This window comes from Diplotaxodon limnothrissa, linkage group LG15 (assembly GCF_057381915.1).
Source record: "Diplotaxodon limnothrissa isolate DT_005_m linkage group LG15, D_limnothrissa_male_GT1.1, whole genome shotgun sequence".
NCBI classification, from domain to species: Eukaryota; Metazoa; Chordata; class Actinopteri; order Cichliformes; family Cichlidae; genus Diplotaxodon; species Diplotaxodon limnothrissa.
The window spans coordinates 11,984,755-12,010,368 of record NC_140610.1 but is presented as its reverse complement, the minus strand read 5'-3'; the positions used below and the strand labels follow the sequence as shown (position 1 = coordinate 12,010,368).

Genomic DNA, 25,614 nt, shown 5'->3' with positions numbered 1-25,614 from the left:
CTAGCATTTATCTGACTGAGATTGGGTCTTGCAAGTTAAACAGCATTGTGTCACAGTCTGGCGAGGGCAGACTGTATGAATTGAAAAAGGACCCAAAATGCAGACTCCAAGGAACAGGGAACAAAACTTGAATGTTAACAAAAAGCGAGCCGTTTAATATGGCTGGAAAAAAAGGTACAAACAAAGGGCAAGGCAAACTGAAGCAAAATTAACACAAACCTAAACTGGGAAATCTAAACAAACAATAAGAAAAACCTAGACAAGAAACTTGGAAGCATGGCATAGGAAACATGGCGTGGACAACAGACGACCTGACAATCACACACTGAAAACAGAGGACTTAAATACACAGGAGGTGATTAGGGGAAGTGGAGACACATGAGGAAACAGCTGGCACACATGAACATAATGACGTCACAGTGGGAGAGTAAAACTGAACATGATGAACACAGAACACCAGACCTCTTCACAATAAAACAGGAAACATAATGAGACATAGACATGACAACCCGAACTTGACAACGTAAGACACAGACATGAAACGCATGAAGAGCAGGGGAGATTTAACATGGTTGGAAACACGAGGGGAAAATAATAACTAGAAACACTTAGGCATAATAATACAAACTTGATAACATAAGACACGCAGCATGAAACACGAAGGGTGAGGGGAAGCTTAAATACAGGGGAAGAAAACACAAGGAGTCTAATAACCAAATGAACTTAGATAACCTAATGAACAAAATAAACTCAAACTTAAAACGCTGGGTCAAGAGACCCAGGACCATGACAGAGCCCCCCCTTCAAGGGCGGATTCCAGACGCCCAAAACCATGAACAAAGAAATGCAGCAACAAGAAAACAAACATGAAACAAAACCAAAACAACCCACCCAGGGCGGGCGGCGGGGGTCCAGGACGGAGGGCCTGAAACAAAACCACAAAAACAAAGAATCTGAAGCACTCAGTCCAAACACAAGGGCTTAAGAGTCCGAGACCCTGTTTCAGGAGGGCGACCATGATCTCGGCAGAAAAGGAGTTCATGGCACAGTAGTTCAGGTGGCCGACCTGGAGGCCGATGGCACAGTAGTCCATAGTTCAAGGGTTCAGGGGGCCGGCCATGTGGAAGGCGGCAGTGGAGAAGCAAGCATGGCTGGCGACACTCGGGTGGCTTGGCTCGCGGCCGGCGGTGACGTGGACGAGACCTGTCGGGCGGCTTGGCGGGTGGTCGACGGCGTGGACGATAATCCTTGGATGGTTTGGTTGGTTTCCGTCGACAGGCTGTCCTGACAGGCTCCGGAAACAGCCGTGCTGGACCTGGACGTGGCTTGGCAGGTGGAAGGAGACAAGGCTGAGGCGTGGCAGGCACAGATAATGGCGCTGCAGGCGACGGCGTGGAAGCCGCAGGTGGCGGCGCTGCAGGCGATGGCGTGGAAGGATGCTGGGCGCGCTTGGCTGAACCTCCAGCTGGCACAACAGGACCAGGCGAGGCAGGGCCAGACGCAGCAGAGGCCGGACCAGGCAAGGCTGAAGACTCTGACGAAGCTGGACCAGACGAGGCTGAAGACTCTGACGAAGCTGGACCAGACGAGGCTGAAGACTCTGACGAAGCTGGACCAGGTGACGACGAGGCGGCCGCAGGTGGCGGCTGAACGGTCCCCTCGGACCCTCCAGCTGACGAGGCATGAGGCTGGACGGGCTCCTCGGGCCCTCCAGCTGACGAGGCAGGTTGCTTTTCAAGTTGCAGCAACACACAGTCTATAGTGGGTGAAATGAGTTCGTATGAGTTCTCAGACTGAGGTGTGGCAGAACCAGGTGAGGCGTCGTCCTCAGGCTGAGGCGTAGAAGCAGCAAGCAGTAGCGCAGCAGGTGGTGGTCCTGCAGGCGGCGGCACGGGAGCCGCAGGAGGTGGCGCTGCAGCCACAGGTGGTGAAGCAGAAGGTGGCCAGACGGGCTCCTCAGGCCCTCCAGCTGACGAAGCATGAGGCTGAATGGGCTCCTCGGGCCCTCCAGCTGACGAAGCATGAGGCTGGACGGGCTCCTCGGGCCCGCCAGCTGACGAGGCGTGAGGCTGGACGGGCTCCTCGGGCCCTCCAGCTGACGAAGCGTGAGGCTGGACGGGCTCCTCGGGCCCGCCAGCTGACAAAGCGTGAGGCTGGACGGGCTCCTCGGGCCCGCCAGCTGACGAGGCGTGAGGCTGGACGGGCTCCTCGGGCCCTCCAGCTGACGAGGCGTGAGGCTGGACGGGCTCCTCGGGCCCCCCAGCCGACGCGGCATGGTGCTGGACGGGCTCCTCGGGCCCTCCAGCAGACACAGGAAAAGGCTGCACAAACTCCAACTTAGCCCCTGGCTCCAACCTGGCCTGGATCTCGGTCCCACAGTAGCTTAGCTGAGCCTCATGGCTAGCACTTCCAGTGCAAACAGTCTTATAATTTGGCTTCTTGGAAGCAAAGTTCATAGCATGATCAATACACTGGGATGCTAGGTAATTGTGCAGAGGGATAAGATATTCCGTGGAAGACTTGGCTGGTGATTTTTCAGTCTTAGTCATTTCATAAACATGCCCATGAACCTTTAAGGCAGTGTTTGTTCCAATATTGTCCTTAGAAAAAACGCGTGGATTCAGAATACAATCACCCACCTCATGTTGCTGTGAGCCGTGGTGACGACCTGGACGCCGCCTCCTCCTGGAAGCCATGGTCGTGGAGACCAGCGCCGCTACGGCTGAGATGAATGTAGCGCTGGAAGCAGCCACCGGTTGAGGTGAGGAAAACGCAGCACTTGTCTGCTGCAGTGGCGACATGGACATGGAGACAGGCGGGAGACTCAACACGCCAACTTTAGCTCCTATAGCTGGCATAGGGAGGGCTGCGTCACAGAGGGGCTGGAGTAATTCAGTCTGCATGCTGGGGGGCTGCTTTGGCAACACGGTGCGGATGAAGCCGTGCAAATCCTCCGACAATCCCTCCATGTAAGCCGGGTATGCAGACAGAATCCGGTACAGCTGAACTCTAACTGACTCCTTCTCACTCTCCTGTCTGCACGCAGAATAGATTTTCCACTGTCCATGGAGAATGGTCACACGAGTGCTGAACTCCCAAAAATCCTCAAAGATGTCTGCTGGGTCCATTCTGGTCAGGTCGTTCTGACACAGTCTGGCGAGGGCAGACTGTATGAATTGAAAAAGGACCCAAAATGCAGACTCCAAGGAACAGGGAACAAAACTTGAATGTTAACAAAAAGCGAGCCGTTTAATATGGCTGGAAAAAAAGGTACAAACAAAGGGCAAGGCAAACTGAAGCAAAATTAACACAAACCTAAACTGGGAAATCTAAACAAACAATAAGAAAAACCTAGACAAGAAACTTGGAAGCATGGCATAGGAAACATGGCGTGGACAACAGACGACCTGACAATCACACACTGAAAACAGAGGACTTAAATACACAGGAGGTGATTAGGGGAAGTGGAGACACATGAGGAAACAGCTGGCACACATGAACATAATGACGTCACAGTGGGAGAGTAAAACTGAACATGATGAACACAGAACACCAGACCTCTTCACAATAAAACAGGAAACATAATGAGACATAGACATGACAACCCGAACTTGACAACGTAAGACACAGACATGAAACGCATGAAGAGCAGGGGAGATTTAACATGGTTGGAAACACGAGGGGAAAATAATAACTAGAAACACTTAGGCATAATAATACAAACTTGATAACATAAGACACGCAGCATGAAACACGAAGGGTGAGGGGAAGCTTAAATACAGGGGAAGAAAACACAAGGAGTCTAATAACCAAATGAACTTAGATAACCTAATGAACAAAATAAACTCAAACTTAAAACGCTGGGTCAAGAGACCCAGGACCATGACACATTGTAATGAAATCTTGTTTTAAACTAAGATTTAGACTCATGTTCACTGCTTTCATCTTATAAGCAGTACATGACTAATAACGCTGATATTAGCCATGCACTGTATCACTTACTCTGCTTTCTAAACTCTATTAATTTATTGATTTGCAATTAAAAAAAAACCACAAATTCTACTAATGTATGAGTTAAATTTGACTAATTTAATGCTATTAGTCGGTAAAAGAAATATCTGCCTTTTTACATCAAACCTAGCTGTTCCCCTTCAATCTGATTATAGTCTGAACTCCTACAGTCCATGATTTAGACTTCCTGGTAGGAGCGAAACATCTCTATGAATAGGACCTCTCATTCATAACTTTGTTACTGAGGCTTAAGCCAGCTGAATGGCTGTAAGAACACACATAGACACACATGCTGACTCAGCATGTACACGGCCATGCAGCTGTGTCTGCGGCCTTACAAAGGGCTAGTCTGTTTAAGATAATGAGATTATCGTATCACTCACGTAGATGCTCACCTTGTTGGCACTCTGTAAGATACAAATACAAAAAAAAAAGAGGTGGAGATTTTGTATGTTCAGTATGTATGAAGCTCTCCTTCTTACTCTGTCTGCCTCTCTGCCTTTGCTCTCCCTACATCCTTTTCTCAGATAAGCTAATATCCTCCCACTGCTCCTGGGCATTACAGATCCTAGTATTGAATCTCCCAGAGGAGCTCATCTCCTCTCTCCAAACCCTCGCAGATACACCTCCCCAGGGACTGGGGGGGTTAGATTGGGTGGGAACTGAGGGACAGGGTATTGAGCTAGAGGGTGGGCGGGGTGTTATGTCTTGCTTCAATGTAATTTTTCACTGGCTGACTTAAAAAAAGGGCCTGCAACATGCAACTGTTCTTTCATCTCATTTGATATGTGGTGAAGTTACTCCCCTGGCTACTAAATCTAAATGTTTTCCAGGGTCAGGTATCTTTAAAATGGACTTCACTGCAGTTAATTTCTTTTTATTTTCTGTCTATATTTTAAAGCATATTTCTTATAATATGCTTTAAAATGCCACCCACTGTAACCTTAATAATAAGCATAAATAGAATTAGCATCCATTTGTTAACCTCAATATAAATGAAACTATTAACATTAATTGTAAGCCACTGATAATGCATGGATTTGCAGGCGATGTTATATTCGCTGGCTGTGATTTACTGGCATCATGACTCTATGCAAACTCCACATAGCTTCTTCAAACAATACTGTGAAGTAACTCTTTTCCAGCTCTCACATCCTCTCCAAGCTATAGTCTTCCTGCCGCGCGTGCTTTTTTTTCCTCCAGCGTGCTTTCATTCAAACCCTATTTGCCTAGAAGCTTCCTGCCAAGTATCAAAGTTGTCGACTGAAATGAACAAGGAAGCTTTTCGTCTTCTCCTTTTCAACAGCAGAGTAAGCCAGCAGACCGCGCGGTGATGGATTCAGACTTTAGAAAATGCACAGACATCTTAAAGCGTATTTTACTCTTGATGGAAATTTGCGAATGTTTAAACAGCTGAAAGGCAGTCTGTGGTCTTTGATTTCAAAAGATCGAGATAATGAGCAATGCCACTTCCTGTTTTCCTGCCACATTTTTTAACATGTCTTGCAAGCGTTTTTGTATAATTTGTGCAAGTAGAGGAAATGAAATTCTTTCTGTTAAAAAAATATATATGAAGGCAGCATTTGGAAATTACAGATGCTGACAAACTGAAGAACAGTTAGCAAATTAGCAAACTTATCCTGTACCGCAAAGAAAAAACTTTGACACTTTCCAGCAGAGTTCAGGCAAACAAAGGCAATAAAACTTGTTTTTACAAGCTCCTAAAGAGCTGAGAGAGCACGCCTTCAACTCTGTGTCTTTCAGTGGATTGTCTATTATTAGCTGTGGATCAGCAGTATGGGTTTCCAGTGAGTGCTAGCCAGAGAGCATCTGTCACTGTGACCCTGCCTCGCTCTTCTCCATCTGACTCAAAACCTGATGAATGGTTAATATTGCAGCCAAATCTGAGTTAGTTCTTCCCTCCGCCCTCTGTGTTTGTGTCCTGGTGGCGCACACTGAATGCATGGATGGAATTTGTAATCCTTTTTTCCCCTTCAGTAAGCCTATTGTTTAATTGCACTAATTTAGACAGCCTTCTTCCACTGTGTGCAGAAAGGAATGAAGGAAAGGAGCTTTTAAGAAAGATGAACATTCCTTTCTGCACGCATACATGTGCATTTACAGTAAAAAAAATTAGTAGTATTTTGGTGTATAGATGCCATACAGTGTTATATAGTAGGGAGCACAGCACCTGCTATTATTCACAAGAATTTAGCGTAGAATTCAAGTAAACATCTTTAGTATCCCTGGAAAAAAAACATTACTTTTGCAGCTTGCAGTTTATTTTTATTGATTTCAACTTCGGAGTGCATCTGGCAGTCAGTCTCTATAGCTGCAAAGGCACGACCTGTTCAGGCTTTTGTCACAGATGTCCAGCCAAAGCTGCACAGATAAGGCACTCTATTTTCCCTATTACCCTTCCTTTTGTTCTCCCCATTCCTCTTTTCCTTTCTATTTCTTTTCACAAATGGACAAATAAGAAATTGGTTACTTTGACTGCGACTACGATAACCAGGACGCGCAAACACAAAGCGCACCCAAACTTAGCACCTACGCCACGATCTGAAGAAAAGTCCACAAACACAAGAGAAAAACTTGGGGGACAAAATATTTGCAGGGATTTGTGCAGGAGCAGGTCATAATTCTCGCAGCTACTAATAAAGGGCAACAATAACAATAAAATTGGAAAACATATTCCCCTCAACCACGAAGCATTAATTATTAGAATTTAAATAAAACATAACAATAACCTGCTCCAGTTGTGGACAAATTTGCATTGTTAACATATTTTATTCCAACATTCATTTTGTAAACAGCCTGCCAGTATTTTTAATACTGTTGAATCAGACCGGCACTGTTCTAACCGGATGGGTGAGATTCTCGACAAGAAAAAAAAAAATCCACCTGGCAGATAAGACTTCCACACATTTCCTGCAGCATTCTCTGTGATGGGCAGCTCCGCTATCTTAATTTAATGCGTCCTCTCGCAGTGAATCCCTCCCATCTGCTTATCCCTTAAGATTAAAAACAAATGCTACAAAATGATCTGCAAACTATCTGACACAAGTGTGGCTTCATTAGGAAGTGTTTTCTTTCCCCCTAAGACCTGTTGAGATTTCAGACAGACAACTTAACTGTACAGAGCTCATGGGTGATTTGGCAAGGCTTGCATAATACCCATTAGTGGTGAGAGTATCACTCTTTACATGATGGTCAGTCTCTTAGGGAGTCCATCCATCAGGATAAAGTGGATGCAAATGCATAAGTGTAATGTCGTAACAAGACTTCCCATGCATTTGGTTTGCTGGTGAATTTGGTTTTCTAATGCTTATTCCCACCCTGAAGTTGTTTTAGAGATGTTTACGAGCTGCTGTTTATAACACGTGAGTCACATAATCATCCCAGCTGTGAGGTTTCAGGGTGGTATCCCAACCATTTGGATGAGTCTTTCTCTCTGTAGAATAGTCATCAATTGCTCAGACTATTAAAAAACCCCACATAAGAACATGTAACATATCTCACTGATTTGGTCATTTTTACTCATTTAAAACAAAAAAACCACAACACCCTGTTTACAAGTAAACCGCACAGCCATGCCAACAGCTCTGTGAGGCTCCACTTGGAGTTTATTTTCAACATTAGCATGTTATCAACTGGCCACCACTCACCTTAGGTACACCTTGCAAATATTGGGTTGGTCCCCCTTTCGCCTTCAGAACTGCCTTAACTGTTTGTGCACTGTTGTCATAAAGAAAAGGACATGCCAGCAACAAAATTCAGGCAGGCTGTGGCAGTTAAGCCATTACACCCCAACCAGCAGCCTGACCCTTTGATACAAAGCAGGATGGATCCACGCTTTCATGTTGGATACTGACTGTTTACTCTTTTTAGAATTCTTTAAAAACTTATAAAAGATCTCAAGAAGATCCAGTTTGAGTTTTGCAGAATAAGAAATTCAACCTGTTGATTCTCTGAACAGAAAAAAAGCTTTTCGTTCAGACTGGTATTTACACACTGCCACCTTGCCATCATACTCGGAGTGTCTGATTATGCTGGTTATGTAGAGATTGACAGTATATTGTGCTTCCAAAGTTGTTTATTCAGTCAGAAACAGTGATGGTGAATCATCTTCATAATACAGAGACAAATCTAAATGTGTAAATAAGAGGCTCACTGGGGCTTGTTTCTTTCAAGACTTATGTAACGAGCATCTTGCAACACAAAAGCAGAAAATGTGGATTTAAAATAACTGAATAAAAATGGATTGCTCATTGCAAATCACTGCTGACGTTTTGCCTCCAAATGCCTTGTTTGTTCAGATTAAGCTGGTTGTGTTGCTTGACTCGCATTACTTTTGCTGTGTGTATGTGACTGCTTGTGTGTGTGTATGTGTTTTTATGTGTACAAAAACAGGTACAGCAGTATGTTGAGTACTCTGTGTAAAGTCTTGCTCTAAGGTAGGGCTGTTCGATATAACGATATATATCGGATGACGACATAAAAACGTCTATTGTTTCATTTTATGCTATCGTTTGTTTCGTGGTGTCGCAAAATGAACTATTTACAGCAATATTTTTTCATTGTTTTGATGGTCACTGTAGTGGCTATATTAATTTCCTAAAGTTCTCTCTTTCTCTTATATTTAATATAACCACACTATGGACGGACAAGCGCCTGTTTTTATGTGTTGTGGTTAGCAACAACGACGGTAACAACACCATCACGTGTCCGCTTGTTTATGTTCCACATAAACCTTTCACAATAAAGCTCAAGAGCCTGTTGAGACTTTTCAAAATAAACTGAACCACGTGAAAGAGCAGCTTATTTACGGATGAGAAGTAAAAAAGAGCCGCCAGGTGCTAAAAAAAATAAATCTTAGACTCAAATGTTAGAACAGGGGCCTGTTCTTCGTACCGCGCTAAGTGAGTTAGCTGGATGAGATTGTTGACGATTTCGCGTGATCCTGGATCGTTCGGTTCCCCGAAGCCCATCCGGGACTTGCTGTCATAGCAACAGAGCCGTAAGCGTAAACCTGCTGGGGAGCAGGTTTACTTTATGTAAACAGGATTAGATCGCGGCCACGCAGGTATGCCCGCGTCATTCATACGAAAGCAACAGCGATATTCCACCACTGTTTCACCATAAATAAATAACATCAATGTAACTAAAGACAATGCAGCACCTGATCCATTTATTGATTTCACACAGGTCATTTCCTAAAAAAGGGAAATGTACTATTAACATTCTATTACATGTATGTGATTATTACAGATGTAATTCATATTTCAGAGTAGCAATTGTAAATTACTTCGTGTAATCAAGATGAGAGACCACGGCTATAAAAGCGAAGGTGGATTTGGGAAGTCTGTCGCAGCCATGTCCTGTCCGTATACGCGAGCCACCCATTGCAGAAGGTGCAAGATTGATAAGGAGAGTCCTCAGAATTCAGCGTATATTGCGGGACAGACAGGATCCTTTAGCTCAGCGCGACAGTGTGCTCATAGAGAGATATCGATTTTCCCGTGAGGGTATTATTTACTTAACCAACTTGTTGACGAGGGGGTGCAGGACCACCACCTGTCTTTTGTTGCTCTGCCCTTTTCTTGGTTGCTGTTATAAACAAACAGATTATTCCAGGGTCTCTTTCCAAGAGACTAAAAGCAATATAAGTGATAAATATTACCATTCTGTAGAATATTCTTATATTTCACTTTTACCTGTTCCCATGTTCTAGTGGGTCCTGTCGTGGCTCTAATGTGAAAGAGGATAAAATATAACACATTATAATATAATGTAATATAATATTGGATAATATAGTGTAATATAATAAATCTACCCTACCGCCTACTGGTGTTGGCCAGAGGGGCCGATGGCGCGATATGGCAGCCTGGCTTCTGTCAGTCTGCCCCAGGGCAGCTGTGGCTACAACTGTAGCTGCCTCCACCAGTGTGTGAATGTGAGAGTGACTGAATAGTGGCATTGTAAAGCGCTTTGGGTGCCTTGAAAAGCGCTATATCAATCCACTCCATTATTATTGTTATTATTAAATTACTTACGAGTTTAATTTGTCAGCAACTTCCTGCCAGCCCTCGCTCCTTGCTTTTGCAGCCTTTGCAGTGTTCCCTTGCGTTCTGATTAAACTCTGAAACTCCTGAAATCCCTCACTCAAGAGTTCTTGCTCTGCTGCCGAAAAATACCGAGCCGAGCGCGCTCCGTCGACATTTTCGCCGACCAATCAGAGGGTTGCCGATCAATGTTTCTACTATCGATGCGTAGCCCCTTTTACGACACCCAGTGATGTCACATTACTGCGTCCAGCTGTACTAATCGTCAACAGCAGGTGTGTTCGGGGAACCGGATTAGCGCGCTCACGGTTAGCGCGATGGTTTGGTCTTGGATGTTTCATTTGATCTTGGATGTAGTAAGCGACGTACGAAGCACAGGGCCCAGGCTTTTCCCCGCAGCACGCCGTGTAATAAATACTCACAAAGAAAACGGCGGCCTTTACAACTTATGTCTAAAAATGTATCGTTTCATGCATCTGTTAAAACACTCGACTCCAGCTACATGACGCGCAGCTGGAAACACTTCCCGCAAGTCGAGCTGCCCGAGATTCACAGAATTTACAGAAAATGTTACATTTTTGTGATTTATATCGTTATCAGGATGATAGAATTCTTATATTGGGATATGAGATTTTGTTCATATCGCACAGCCCTACTCTAAGGTAAAGTGTCATTTAGGGTTAGCCAATGATATTTCAGGGCTGTTTCGGGTCATACTGTGACACAAAACTAATGTGTTTGTTTTCTCCTGTTTTCTATGCTTGTTAGCGTCTTTGTCGCGAGTGTGTATTTGTGTGTCTGTGTGAGGAGGTCTTGTGTAACTGTGATGAATGTAGACAGGATCCTCTCAGCCCCCAAAGACCAATCTGTGAAAAACTGACCTGATGTGATAAATCATGAAATTAGCCTTTTTAATTGGTATTGTTTGATTTGATGAGTGCCATGTGTTTCAATTATCCTGCTCATTTCCAATTAAGCACAGGGCATTGTTGCCTCTTGGGACTGGCGTGATGAACAATGCACTGATAGATTTCTAGAAGTCTGTTAGTGTCAGGGTAACACAGAATGGGTGAATTTTCCAGGGAGGAATATTCAAAAGTGGACTGGACTGCATTGAGGGAAAATCATAGACAGTTTATACCAGTATCCATTATTAGATATCATCTATCCATAAGTATACTTTTAGTGTTGACAACAGAATTTAGATCCCCAGGAGAACAGTCTGCACTTATAACTGAAAGTAAAACTTGGAACATTGATTTCATTTCCACAGTGTGGGATGCTAAACATTTGACAAAATTAGAGATGTGTTCGCACTGTATTCGAGACACCTGCAAATAACTACATCCACACCACCTGCCACTATACACCAGTGAATCACTGGTGTATAGTGAAAAAAAAGTGCTGTCAAACTGTCTCTCCTTCTGGGCTGCTGCATCCAACCATCCCCACCATGTTCTCCACACCGCCGCCCCAGTTTAAAGAGACACAGAAGCCGTTAGTCATCATGTCTATTTATTTCTAACAATCCTCAGGAAGACGAAATCTCCATGAGAAAACCTCAGAACCAAGAGCACATGGGGGGGGGGGGTTTATTTTACGCTTTATAGCAGACTGATCTCAGTCTCTGATTGGTCTTTAGTTTGTTAAAACCAAGCAGTGTGATCATAAAGGTGATTCAGTCTTTATGATTTCATAAAACGTGCCAGGAGAGTCTGTGCAGCACACCACACACTTAACTAGGAAGCAAAAGTATGATACTGTTCACTTTGGAGCACACAAAACAGGTACACCGCTCAGAGCGTGCCATAAGAGCGCTGACTGATGCTATTCCCTTTCATGCAGCTTTTTTCTTAAAACTCAGCAGATTTGGTGAGCCTGACATATAGCACTGCTTATGATTAATGACACACTCAAGGCAAAATTGATATACACCTAAATAAATGGCAGCTGCAATTGGAAGAGATTGACTTAACCTGACCATGCACTCACATCAGCTCTGACAGAGAGGCAGTCATTCATTTCAGATGAGCAATGTGAGACAAGCAGCAGCGCCGAGGACACAAGGCGAGTGGGACCAGTGACAACGAGGGGATTTTCAGACAAAATGCCCTAAATATTAAAGGGCTGATGTGGATGGCTGTCGGCTTCACACATCGTGCAGCCAACATATGGTTTGATGTCAAAATGTTTGCTGGTTTTAATTATCAGCATTGAATACGACGACAAAAGGGCAAGCTTGGCCTTTGCAGATACACTTTGGTTTTGATGTGTTTGTGTTTTGTTGCTAGTACATAAATCATCCCAAGCCAGGCTTACAACAGCAGCAGGACTGTTCAGATGATGGGAAAGATGAGAGGACAGAGAGGGCACCAGCTCTCTCAATCTTGTCTGTCTTTCCCCATTATTCTCTTTATCTGTTAGCTTGTCTGTGAATCACAGATCTGTATCTCCATTTGGTCTTTATTTTCTTCACTTGTGCCCTCTTCTCGGTTTTGAAGCCCTAACTAAAGGTCACCTCTTAAACTTCCTCTTTTGCAACCTTTTCTGTAACTGTTGTAGTTGATATTAAGCTTGTGATTAACTGTATTTCCTTTTAGTAGTTTTTTTAACCTTTTAAAAAGCTTCTATTGTTCCTCTAGCTCTCAATGATGGACTAGAGTCAAAGCGAAATACTTTTTTTCTTATTTCCACAGTAATTCATGCTAAACCATATGGTCTTGATTGAAGTATTAGCGGTTTTTCAATTATATTGAATATTATGGACACATTTGTCAGAGTAATGCTGTATCTTTATGAAATATGACTCCTAAGTTAATAATATTGCTAATGGAACCATCTAGCTGGGGTTTCTTTTTTCTTTATTTCACATTCAACAAATGGTTCCTATGAAAGCTTTTAATATATGCATTTGTGCCACAGGAAATTTTCTAAAGCCAGGGAGCTCTTTTATCTCACTTCAACCATCTGCGCAAGTGTGCAAAGTCGCGGCCATTTAAGCCACGTATGAAAGTCATGTACCATATGGCTGTGGTAATGCAACAAACTTGTAGTGTGCAAGTTGCATGCTGGCACATAAGGTTTCATTCGAATAAACCACTGCCCCCAACCCCTGCCTTCCTGCCTGTCATTTCTTAGGCTATCCACTCAGTTGCCTGGCATCACGAGGGCAAGCAGTTCATCTGCAGTCACTCAGATGGAACTCTGACCATATGGAACGTCAGAGGCCAGGGCAAGCCCATACAGACAATCACACCACACGGTAAGGAAGTAAAAAAACACACACACACACACTTTATACATACAATGTCACAGTAATTTTTTGGCTTGTAATGATTTCCTTGAACTGGTCTTTTTCAAGGGTTCCTACATTTTTAATGACTAGAACTGGGTGAAGAAGTTTGACTTTATTTTGTCTTTCCTTTAATCCAGACAGGGTCAAAGGTATACGTGCTGCCTCAAATATTTACATACACCATGCACTCACTGATAGGTTAAATGTCCCTTAGCTAGTTTCTAGATGCCTTTGGTAGGTATTAAAAAGCTTTTGGCATAATTCTTGCTGGATATTTCACCGCTCATTGATACAATTCATTTGAATTGGCTGGTTTCCTGGGGAATTTGGAGTTTTTCTTCATTATTTCATCCACTTTGTGCAATATACCAGTACCACTGGTAGCGAAACAGCTGCAGAGCTCAATGCTACCACCTTGTCAGTTGGTATAATGTTAGCTTTATAAGCTTTACCTTTACTCTTCTAAACACACCTTTGTCATTATGACCAAATAGCTCAATCTTTGTCACATATGACCATAAAACTTTACCTCACAAGGCATTTGGGTTATCTCTGTGGGCAGCCGAAACCTTCAGTCAAGCTTAAAGGTGTCAGTGGAGTAGGGGCTTCTTTTTTGGTTGGCACCCTCTCAGTCCATGGTGATGTAAAATTCATTTCACTATGGGCAGTTATATTGATGTTCCACCTGTTTGTAGTTCATGGCAGGCTTGAGCCTTGGTGGTTCCTGTGTTGTCCTAATAAGTTTTCTCTGATCTGAGGATGACAGTTTGGGTCTACTTCCAGACCGTGGCAAATGATATATCACGTTAAATTGATGTAAACTAGATAACTGTTTGAAGTGATCTTGGTGTCTTAAGTTACTTAGAAATAGCTCAAAACGACCACCATTTAGGACTTTCTCATTGTTCTGAGATCAAAACAATTATTTTTATACATCGAAAGAGAAACTGCCAGTTGTTGTCAATCACAATCACTAATAAGAAGTTAATAGCCCTTACACTTCATAAGTCATTAATCAACTATAGTTGAACTCTAACTGATTTTTCCTCTCAAGATTCAACATTTCTATAATCTTTGACGCACATCGTTTCTGTATAACAATCACCATTATTGAAATTTGACATGCAGTGCATATGGAGTTAATTTATATTGTCTCACAAGCTAGTTGACTGAGGACAGTGAAGAAACTTTCGGTGAAGGGATCAAGACCTCCATGGAGAGTGTTGAGATAAATCTAAAGGGTGTGAGATGTTTATTAGGCTGGAGAATTAAAATATGGGTGGATGGGTTGCAGGTAGACTTTGCTTTAGAGGATCTAAACAAAAAAGTTGGGTGCCACCTGTTCGAATATAGCTTTGGAACAAACATCCATATAGAGTGTGATTGTAACTTTATTTTTTAATTGTTACATAAAAACACTGATTGCCCATGGTCTGATGACTTGACGGTCTTGTAGTGTTGATTATGTTGTTCCCTCTGTAGCCACTCTCGCTGTAGCCATCTCTCAAGTGTCTGCCTACACATGGCTCAATCATTGTTTCCTCATTTCAGGCAGAGGATTATTGTCGGTTCAATTATTTCCTGCCTCTGTTTTCCTTACTTTGTGTGTGCATGTGCGTCCTCTGTTTACTTCCTGCAGAAAGCAAGTCTGCTCTTTTGAAGATGCATTTAATCCATACTCTTCTGTCCCCCAACACACTGACTCACCCCACTTAGTTCACACAGATGAAGCACCTGGAAGAAAAATAGGCGACGGCAACTGGGCAGAGAAAGCAAGAGAGTCAGAAAAAGGGAACAAGAAAAGAAATTAAATCAAAAATTACAACAACTTTGAATCAGTTTTTCAAGCTGATTTTATGTGTCGGGGGTTGCAGAAAAGATTTCACCGCATGGGCTTTTTAATTAGTTGTTTCTCCCACTGCTGCGTGCATAATTAGTTTGGTATTTAATGGGCAATTATGCAAATTCCTTTGACATGTTTAAGTAAGGCTTATAAGTCCTCTTTTAATTGTCTTTTTAGATATCCATTATTAAATGGTAGTTATTAAAAAGTGTTCTTTATTATACAGACCTGCCTTGCATAACCTGCATTTGGGGTCACATCCGCTCTTCAGTAAGACTTTTCATATAAATTCAACTGCTCACTGTACTTTGTGATACAGAAATGCGCACACATAGGCATGCATGTGATGGATGTGTAATTTTATTCCACACTGACACCCCTTGAGGTTTGAAAAGATGGATTCTGTAAATCATCCAGGATCTTTACACCTTTCTTTGCATGTCCCCGTCCTTGAATTTGTCTTTCTTCTCTCTGATGAATAGGTTTCTGTTATTTTGCTGCATACTCTTCAGCACAGCATTTTACAATGCTGCTTCTGGGGGGAAAAAACCCCAAGATGACAGAAGAGACTGGGTGAAGAAGGAGTGAACTGCAAACCAAAGTAACTTCTGTTTGTTCTATTTTAGGAAAACAGCCCAAGGACGGGAAGAAGCCAGAGTCTTGTAAGCCCATTCTTAAAGTGGAGTACAAAACAACTAGAATTGGGTATGGTCCCTCAGTCTCACACGCGTACACATATACTGTTATACACTTGTGCCCATGCACGTTCACTTGAGCATATTTATAGACATGCATGTGTTTAATGGAGGCAGAGCCATGACAAAAGTCCCCACAAAGCAGCTCAAGTTGCATTTTACTTACATACAGATACTCCTCATGTTTGTAACTTAAGCCAATCATTTAAAACTATATATTTTGTAGTATCAGCTTTTCTTAATCAGCTATTTTGTTATATAAAGCATAAACTCAGAGTTGTGGATACTAAAGACAAGACAAGACAAGCCCAGTCCTCTTTAAATCCAAGTCTTTTGTTTTAACTCCAACCCTGATGTTATTTTGTATGCATGATGACATCTTACTTACAGTATACCATGGTATACATACATTAATATCCATGCAACAGTTCCTGAAAAATTAAGCTCACTGTACTGATTTTTTTCATTTGTAGTCAGATTGACTCATGCTTTAAGTTGTGCCAAGGCTCTTAATGCCACAACAATTTCCTGCTGGCTAAATAAAATATTAAGAGTGTGAACGCACATTATTAAATAAAGCCCCACCATATAAAATGCCTAATATTTTAAAAACCCATTTAAGTAAATAATTGCATGAATGCAACTCATTCCAGAGACCCCTTCATAATCTTTTCTGGTGGTCTGTCCTACGACACGGTGGGCCGGAGGCCTTGTCTAACAGTGATGCATGGGAAGAGTACTGCTGTGCTGGAGATGGACTATCCTATAGTAGACTTCCTCACGCTATGTGAGACACCATATCCTAATGGTAAGTGTGCATACTTTGGTCTGAATGAGAACGTCTGAGAATTGTGGACATTGTTAATTTACTCTTCTTTTGCACTAACACCTGCGGAAATATGCACACAACTTTCTGGTTCTTAATTATGTTGGACAGCCTGTCTGTGTGTGTGAGTGTGTTTCTGTAATAAATCAGAAATTTCCCAAGGGAAAGGATGCTACTTTTCAGTTTTATTATCTGACACATAGGCTATTACATTTTCATTTCATCCCGCTGTGCACAATGCCCTTCAATCTAAATTTAATTATTATTTTATTTATGGTATTGAGGAGCCAACAGCTGGAGCTTACCAGTATGGCCTGTATGTATGTGATCCAGGATGCAATCTCTGCTGCTGTGTTATCTGGCACGTATACAGCTACAGGACGGATTAGTGAATTATGTAAGAATGGCGACTTCATTATGTCACTGACAATCTGATGTCACTGCTCACTGAAATCATCTGGTACTGGACATTACTGGGTCTTTGGATTCCACAATGAATGTTTGTCCACATAGTCTAATAATCCTGGCACAAGCAGATGAGACGGTATCCCTAAATATCATTTATAAACTATATTTGTCAATACAAAGTTGAATATTTTGGATGAATGATAAACTAAACAGACAAACTAGGATTTCTTAAGACAGACAAGGAAATGATAAAAATCCAAACACTGACAAACGGTAGTGTTGGAAATTGAAGAATTTTTTAAGGTGTACTTAAAGTACAGACATATAGGAGACAAATGAAAGAAAATGCCTAAATGCTTTATACTTCAGTGAGGGGAAATGATGTTGTTTTGGTTTGCCATGTCCCCATTTATAGGGAGTAAGTGGTCAACAGATGCGTTGATAGGAAGGTCCAGAGCCTATCTCAGCTGTCTTAGGGCGAGAGGCAGGGTACACCCTGGACACGTCTGCAGTCTGTAGCAGGGCTAGCCCATAGACGCAGACAACCATTCACACTCACATTCAAACCTATGGGCAATTTAGAGTTTCCAAATAACCTATCCCCACTAACTGCATGTCTTTGGACTTAAAGTAATTTAACAATATGTCAAGAAAATCTGCAATGATGATATTTCTGACGATATAAGAGAAATGGTGTTTTATTGAAGCTTGTCATCGAGGGTTAAGACACAGTTTTTGTTCTCAGACATGCCTGGGCTTGTCTCATGGTGGCACACACTAGGAAACATAAACATTTTATATCGCATATGACATTTTATGGCACGTTAGAATTTTTACTTTACATTATCGTGGACGATATGATAGGAAACAACCCTTGTGTTCTGTGACAGCCGGGTCTGGACAAACCTTTAGGGCAGCAAGCTCCAGAGGAGGTTTTGCATGTTTGCCCTCTCCCACAAATTAAGTGGGTCTTTATAACTCCAGTCTGCTTTTGTCAAGGGGCTGTTAATAACAACCAGATTTGGGAAACGCTCCACTTGACACGTTGATTATTGCAAATGTATGAAACTGAAGTAATTTTTGCACTGCAGGTTACAATATATACTGAGCCTCTGCAGAATATGCAGTGGCAAGTAAAATAAAATGAATTTATTCATTACCACAGTTAAAATCTATTATGAGGCACTAATCTTAAAATGGAATATGACATTTTACTCTCAAATCAGACTGATACAAATATTCAACTTGAGCAATATCCCCTACAGTTATAAATTACATAGTATAATAAAATTCTAGCGTTGAGCGTTCCTGCCCTCACATCTTAAGGGCATAGATATAATTTGCTGTATAAAGAGTGGGAAATTCTTCCCATGTGGTTTGCATATTTTAGGGGAGCTCTTTTCTCATGGAATTACAAGACTGATAAAAGTGTGATGTTATGAATCTTTGTGCGGTTTGCAGATTTTCAGGAACCCTATGCTGTGGTCGTCCTTCTAGAAAAGGATTTAGTTGTGATCGACCTTGCACAAAATGGGTAGGTTCAAAAAATGGTTCATTATCTTGACTTTTGTTTCTTAACCATGGGGTAAACTGCTACTTGGCCCAGTAGTACAGCTTGTCACTGTTGTTTATTATTCCTTTCTTTACTCAACATTTTTAGTCAATGTCCAACATTTGTTGAATTGCAGGTATGCAACACTGTGTTTGACCAGTGCAACTGACACCGGCAGACATATTATTTTTATTTAGACTGACTTGTCACTTGAGTATGTGCGGGCTGTATTTAACAGTTATCCAATATTCGAGAACCCCTATCCTCTGACTATCCACGAGTCTCCTGTGACCTGCTGCGAGTACTTTGCCGACTGCTCTGTGGACCTCATACCTGCACTTTACTCTGTTGGCTCACGGCAGAAACGACAGGGCTACAGCAAAAAGGTACTGCACGTTTTATCATTAGATGCCATTATGTGTCCTTCTTCCTCTGACATCTTAATAGAAAATCACTTGTATAACATATCGTGGGTGAAGAAGAGACTTTGGATTAAGACATAGACTCAAAGGGCAAAGCCTCTTTTTTTTTTTTCAGATTTGCAGTTTTACATGGTTGAAAATATTCATTTATTCTGAGGAGACTAAAAGTAGTGCATCCACCATATATGTTTGTGTTTTTGTTACACTTAAATGTTTCAGCAAATATTAATATGTAATACTAGACAAAGATAACCTCAGTAAATAAAAAAATCTGGGTTTTTTTTTTTAAACCAAACCTGGCCTTGTGTGAAAAAGTAACTACCCCTAAACCTAATAAATCCACAGAATATTTTCCCCTAAAATCTTGGAGATTATCAAGATGCGAGACAAGCTTTTGAGTTCTTTTTGGTCAGTACAGATTTTCTCCTTGGGTCTCTCTCATGGATACCATTATTTTGCCAAATCTTTTTAATTGCTGAATCATGAACTCTGACCTTAGCTGAGGCCTGCAGTTCTTTAGATGTTGTTCTGGGTTCTTTTGTGACCTCCTGGATGAGTTGGCCACTCCTAGGAAGGTTCACCACTGTTCCAAGTTTTCTTTATTTGTGGATAATGGCTCTCACAGCTCGTTTTTTTTACTGGAGTCCCAAAGCTTTAGAAATATCTTTGTAACCTTTTCCAGACTGATAGACGTCAGTGACTTTGTTTTTTGATCTGTTCTTGAGGTTATTTAGATCGAGGCATTATTCGTTGCTTTTTGCGATATTTTAGATGTAATAAAACAAATAAAAAGAAAGAAGCATATACTTAAAATGAAATGAAATACAGCTGCTTTAGTCAAGGTGGTATGTGAGTCTGCGTGAGAAGGAAACTGCTGTAAAGTAAGTGTCGTCATAAAAAGTGCTGCATGTGTGCGAGTGGTAAGTAAGATGAAAAAGGTGCTACTTAAAATGTTTTTAAAGCAAGAAAGTAATGATAGGGGGAAAAAACACTGTAAATTCATAGATATGTTGCTCTTATTGCACAATAATGAATAAATAAAGGCCTACCTATGGTGTGTAAGACAATTTTAGCAGGTCCCTCAGCTGCAAACCAGGCAGTAAAAAAGGTTTGAGAGCAATAAAAGAAAAAAATATATATCAAAAACAATATCAAACCAGTAACTACGCTTAGTTGCATATATAATTATATAAGCTCGGAAAGCACTAGACTCACATGCCCTTTTTTATGTTGCTGTATTAAAACTTATATAACAATAACGGGTTTTAAATTGCTCGTAGCAGAAAAACAAGGAATAAAGTTGCGTCTAAAAATCTATATTATCAGTGGTCATTTGGGAAACACAAAAAGCTTTCAGTGATCAACTAGACACCTCAATATTTTCGCAGCAAGGTCCAGAGCAGGTTATGTTTGAAATCCAGCTTCTGAGTACAGGCCTCGGGTAGACACCACATGCTAAACAGCCCTATATTTATATTGCCGCTTTGTCAGCATAGCATGCTGTTGTTAGAAATGAAATCAAAGCATGACTGTGTCTCAGAGAGCTGCTATCACAGCTGTTACTGGTGTCAAATGAGTATTTTGGGGAAACGTCACAGAAAACACAAATTATTAGGAAGTTACTGAACTGTAATTAGAAGTCTGAGACTACAAACAACTAAATGCTGCTCCACATTATTGAATGAGGCACGTTTTGAAATATTTTGATATAAAATGAATTGCAGTAACTCATGAAATAATCATCACAGATTTTTGATGTGATGAACGAAGAAACAGAAATTCCCACAATGCGCCTACATACATAAAGAACAAGAAGGTCACAGGATGAAGGGTAGATTAATACCTCGCTCTACATAATAGGTGAATTTGTCTTAGTCCTCGGAAACACATTTTTTAATGTTTCCATGAAGCCAAATGGACTATATAATAGTGCCGTATTACCTAATGATACTCCCGTCCTCAGTACACCTCCTCTCTCCTCTCATTCTCTTCTCACATCTCTGTATCATTTAAGACAGACCCCCTGCTTTTTCAGCCATTATGTATGCTTATGTTCTTTTCTCTGTTGCCTTGTTCTGGCTTTCTGTCTGAAATGTCAGCATGCACTGACCCAAACTGGCAGCCTAGCTTCTTCCTTTTTTTTTTTCCTGTTAAGCACAAGCCTTACTGAGCTGCGGGAGGGTATTCTCACATAAAGATCACCGTGAGTCATCCCGTTGACCTTTGTATGTGTCAACGTGTTCATAGCCAAACCCCCGCTAACACACATGGAGACGCACACCATAATCGCAAGACACGCTGAGAGACGTACACCAAGGACTCGCGCTTGTTTTCCTGCGTGCACTCACACTTGCGCTGGTTTATCATGTCATCTATTTGCACAATCAGTGTGTTCATTGACACCTTGTTTACTGACATAGTGATTCCTGTACGATCTCATTTACTAAGGTAACGCGTGTGTTGTCTGCTGTCTGTCCAGGAATGGCCCATTAGTGGTGGAAACTGGGGTCAAGGCATACAGAGCTACCCAGAGATCATCATCACTGGGTAAGACACTAATTTCATTAGTGTTATCTTTATTATCCTGCACAATTGCTTTCCCCTCTCCTGCACTGTCAGGTCACCAAGTTTTTATATATTCCCATCATGTGCACTTTGCTCCCATTTGATGCTTATTATCCCTCTCAAAGCTGTCAACAAAGGGGGCCAGGGGTGGGGGGTGGGTGTTTTTTACAGAACACATGCAGGAAAGGAGTGACATTGAGGTATGGGTTAGGCAGTAGGAGGCCCTTGCTCCTCTCCTTCCTCCTTGTCTCTTCTCCCCCATGTGCCACATTATTATTCTGCCCAGGTTTTTTTCCTTCGAAGAGTGCCACAGCCTGCACAGTATTTCTCTCCCTCTCCACTTAGCTGAATTGCCAACAAAACAAAGAAGAAACACAGCCAAATGACATGCATTTTTTTGTGACACCAAATAGAAAATCTGTCAATTATCAATACGAAAGCATTCTTTTATAACACATATTGATGTTACGCCTTTATGTTTGTCTAGAAGTGCTTGGATATTAATGGATTATTGAAGGTTTTCTTCTTCTAATGTTTGTTAGTGAGTTGGGAACCCGTGTATGTCTAGAATATATCTCCTCGTTATATCATTAGGACGTCTTGTGATCTGAATTATGTTGATATTGCTTTGGAGCTGTTCAGATGCCCGAATACTTCTGGCTATATATTTATTTCTTACTGTTATAGTTATGAAAAAAAATCACAAATGACAGCGCTGCGCAGAAGGCTTGAGTTGTCTCTAATTACCTCTGCCAAAATGTTTTTGGTAGTGTTTACATGCATGCGTATCGTTCTGTCTCTAAATATGATAGCTTGAGAAGTTTTGAATAGCTTTGTAGGGGTGTAGAGTGGGGTCATGTGAACAAGTGTAGTGTGTATTATTAACAAATAGAAACTGCTGTATGAAGATTTAAATTATGCTACGTTTTGCCTCTCCTTGAAGGTCAAAAGATTGGTCTGAAGGTCAGAGTGATAAAAATGCAATATAGAACTATTTTTTTTGTTTGTATTGACAGCATATAGGCATATATGAAATGACATATGGGGATTCTAAATGTTACTACTTTAGTAATGAGAGCTTATTACAGTATATTTCTAACTAACTAGAAATAGCTCATTCTCTTTATGTTGACAATACCTTCTTTAAAAATATAATGCGTTTTGGGAACAACTTGAAAGAATACCCAGATACCAGTATCATTATCTAAATGTTCACTATACAAACAGAAGAAGAAGAAATGTCAGCATCCTTTTAACAGTAGAAGACATTTTATAAACGTTTTGACTTATTTGATCTTTAAGAAGATGTCAGAGTCCCAAAGAATACCTATATGTTATCAATACAAAATAATGGCAGCAACAAACATGTTTTAAATAGCTCTATATAGCATCATTATCACTTTGACCTTCACATCAATCTATTGATGCTTTGGAGATGGTACTGTATTGCATGGTGGATCAAACCATGACATAGGCTTGTCACTTCTTCATTTGCACTCCACTTCACTCCACTTGTCCAGTTTCCTCAGATTTTTCAAGAACACACCGCACACCAAGTTTTCGGGTAATAGCTCTTTGGGAATCAGCTTGTTGGTTTCAAAGAAGAGACGTGTGGCTGATGTAAAGGATTTTTTAAGGGATAAATAACTTCCCTTTCAGTCATTTTACCCTCTAAGTGTATTTTGATTTTCTCACTTCTCATGAGATTTGATTGTAAAAGCTTTACTATGGCAAATTCTGACACATTTTTGTTACCAGGGCTGATATTGTTTTCTTTCCCTGCAAATGTTACAAATTGGCTGGTGTTGTTTGCTCACATAAAAAGTCAAAAGTTATAACTGACATGGTCCTTCATTTGTGTCTCGTGTCACTCCCATGCATTTCCAGGCACGCTGATGGAACTGTGAAGTTCTGGGATGCCTCTGCAAGTAGGTTAAGCTCATAAATTACAAATATAGTTTATTTTATTGACTATTTTATTAGCTTTTAAACAGAAAAAGTCAAAGGACACTTTGAGTTTCAATTTAACTTGGAAGAAAAAGGAGGGAAGTCAAGAAAGAAAGAAAACAGAATGACTTTGAAAATTTAAATGACACTTTGTTTTTTACTCATTCATTTAAGCCTGTAAGAGCGTCTCCTTTAGCATAGGCTTCAATATAGCTGCTCCTCCTGATGTTATTTCTTTCCTCCTTTCTTTCTAGTAATGCTCCAGGTGCTCTATAAACTCAAAACAGCCAAGATATTTGACAGGAACAGGTCTAAGGAGGACAAGGGCAGCACTGAGGTGTCAGATGAAGACCCCTTTGCCATTCAGATCATGGCCTGGTGCCCTGAGAGCCGGATGCTGTGTGTGGCCGGTGTGTCAGCCAATGTTATCATCTACCGCTTCAGTAAGCTGGAAGTAACTACTGAGGTGGTTCAGGTGGGTATCAGTCTTCAGTTTTACCTTTAGCCTCAACTTCCAGGAATTTCATGTTTTTCTTAATCATCTTTTGTAATACGTGGCTTCCTAATGCCTGCCTGCAATAAATGCCTGTTGTTCACTGGGTGCATTGTCAGAAATATGTTGTAGAGCTGTGGGCTACTATTTGTTTTGTTTTTGGTCCATCGGTTTGCCTCGGAGGAGAACTAAGTTATGAGATACAAAGAGCTGAAGTGAAACAGTGTTAAAAACAATGAAGTGTCCACTGCAGCCACTGTTTGTACTTTTCACACTCCCTTCCCTGTTCTTATGTCAAAAACAAGATTATCTGCAAAAAAGTGATTGTAGATGTTTTTTATGTTTCATATTATTTCTTAAAATTGGTAAATAGGCCGTAGTCAACAGGATTTACAAAGCACTGGAGATAAAATTAAGAAATTACCTGTTTTGCGATTATTTTTATAACTCTGCGTTATTGTACCTACTCAGTTTTTTACATTATAATCTATCTTGTCCTTTTTGACCACTTAGTGTATCTTTATAGAACTTTCATGACATATTTGTTGTAGTTTCTGTTGCCTTTTTCTCCAGATTTTGGTTAAAAAGGACATTTTTAATATCTAGGATTATTCTTACCTGGATAAATAAAGGATATATAAGTGTGTCTTTACAGCTTGACAGAAATGTTCTTTCTGGCTCAAAATGATTTCATCGTTCATAATATGTCTGACAAATTATCGGCCAAAAGTCATTTACAACACTGCAAATGAAGGCAATCACTTTCTGGCATGACATCAGCCCACTCGTCAACCAATCTGCATTTGACCGATGCACAGTGTCATCCACATTCGTCTGGCAGTGGTTGGTTTTCGTCGCTCCAAAACCCCTCTCCGTAAGCAAACGGACACAACTGCGGTATTATAAATTAAGCATCAGATGTTGAGGCATATGCACAACCACATGAACTCAAAGATCTGCCTAGTCAAAGGCAGTATGGTTACCATGCCAACAGACAGGGCAGTGAACAAGCAAAGCTAGACCATCATTACGACCTGCTTTGATAGCGATGTAAATGCTAATGGTGGTGTGATGCGAGCGGGTGCTTAATGAAATAAAGAGAAATGCCGTTATTATCTCCGCGTATGCTCACAGCTTCTGTATTAGCGTGAAACTGTGCATATATGCTTTGCTGTTGGTTGTGGTAGCAAAGCAATAAAATAGTGTCTAGCATGAGATTATCTTTCTAGTCCTGGCAACATATTTCTTGTGAACAGTCATTGCTGAGGTGTTGTTGCAGCAGACTTCGCAGTGTTCACTTGTCAATCAAAGCATGTGGGTGGCACTGTGGCGCGTTTAGCTGATGCCCTTTTTGTGTTCAGCACTGTTTGTCCTAAATGCCCAAATGTTTTGTTCTTTCAAACAAACAGCGAGAAGCAATTATGAATTTATAGACTTCAAGTGCCTTGCTTAGGAGCCTCTTAGTAGCTGTTGGAAGAGATTAAAAATCAGC

General features: G+C 41.3%; 1 protein-coding gene across 2 annotated transcripts in view; it reads left to right on the top strand.

Moving 5' to 3' along the window:
- The window catches only part of stxbp5a (syntaxin binding protein 5a (tomosyn)), a 110,834-nt gene that overhangs the window by 70,688 nt on the left and 14,532 nt on the right, over nt 1-25,614 (top strand). For both annotated transcript variants that reach the window (XM_085372136.1, XM_085372137.1), the window contains exons 8-15: nt 13,215-13,338; nt 15,841-15,919; nt 16,563-16,717; nt 18,605-18,677; nt 18,934-19,081; nt 21,597-21,664; nt 23,570-23,610; nt 23,884-24,104. In XM_085372136.1, coding sequence (XP_085228262.1) covers nt 13,215-13,338; nt 15,841-15,919; nt 16,563-16,717; nt 18,605-18,677; nt 18,934-19,081; nt 21,597-21,664; nt 23,570-23,610; nt 23,884-24,104 — 909 coding nt within the window. The remainder of the gene's footprint in view (nt 1-13,214; nt 13,339-15,840; nt 15,920-16,562; nt 16,718-18,604; nt 18,678-18,933; nt 19,082-21,596; nt 21,665-23,569; nt 23,611-23,883; nt 24,105-25,614) is intronic.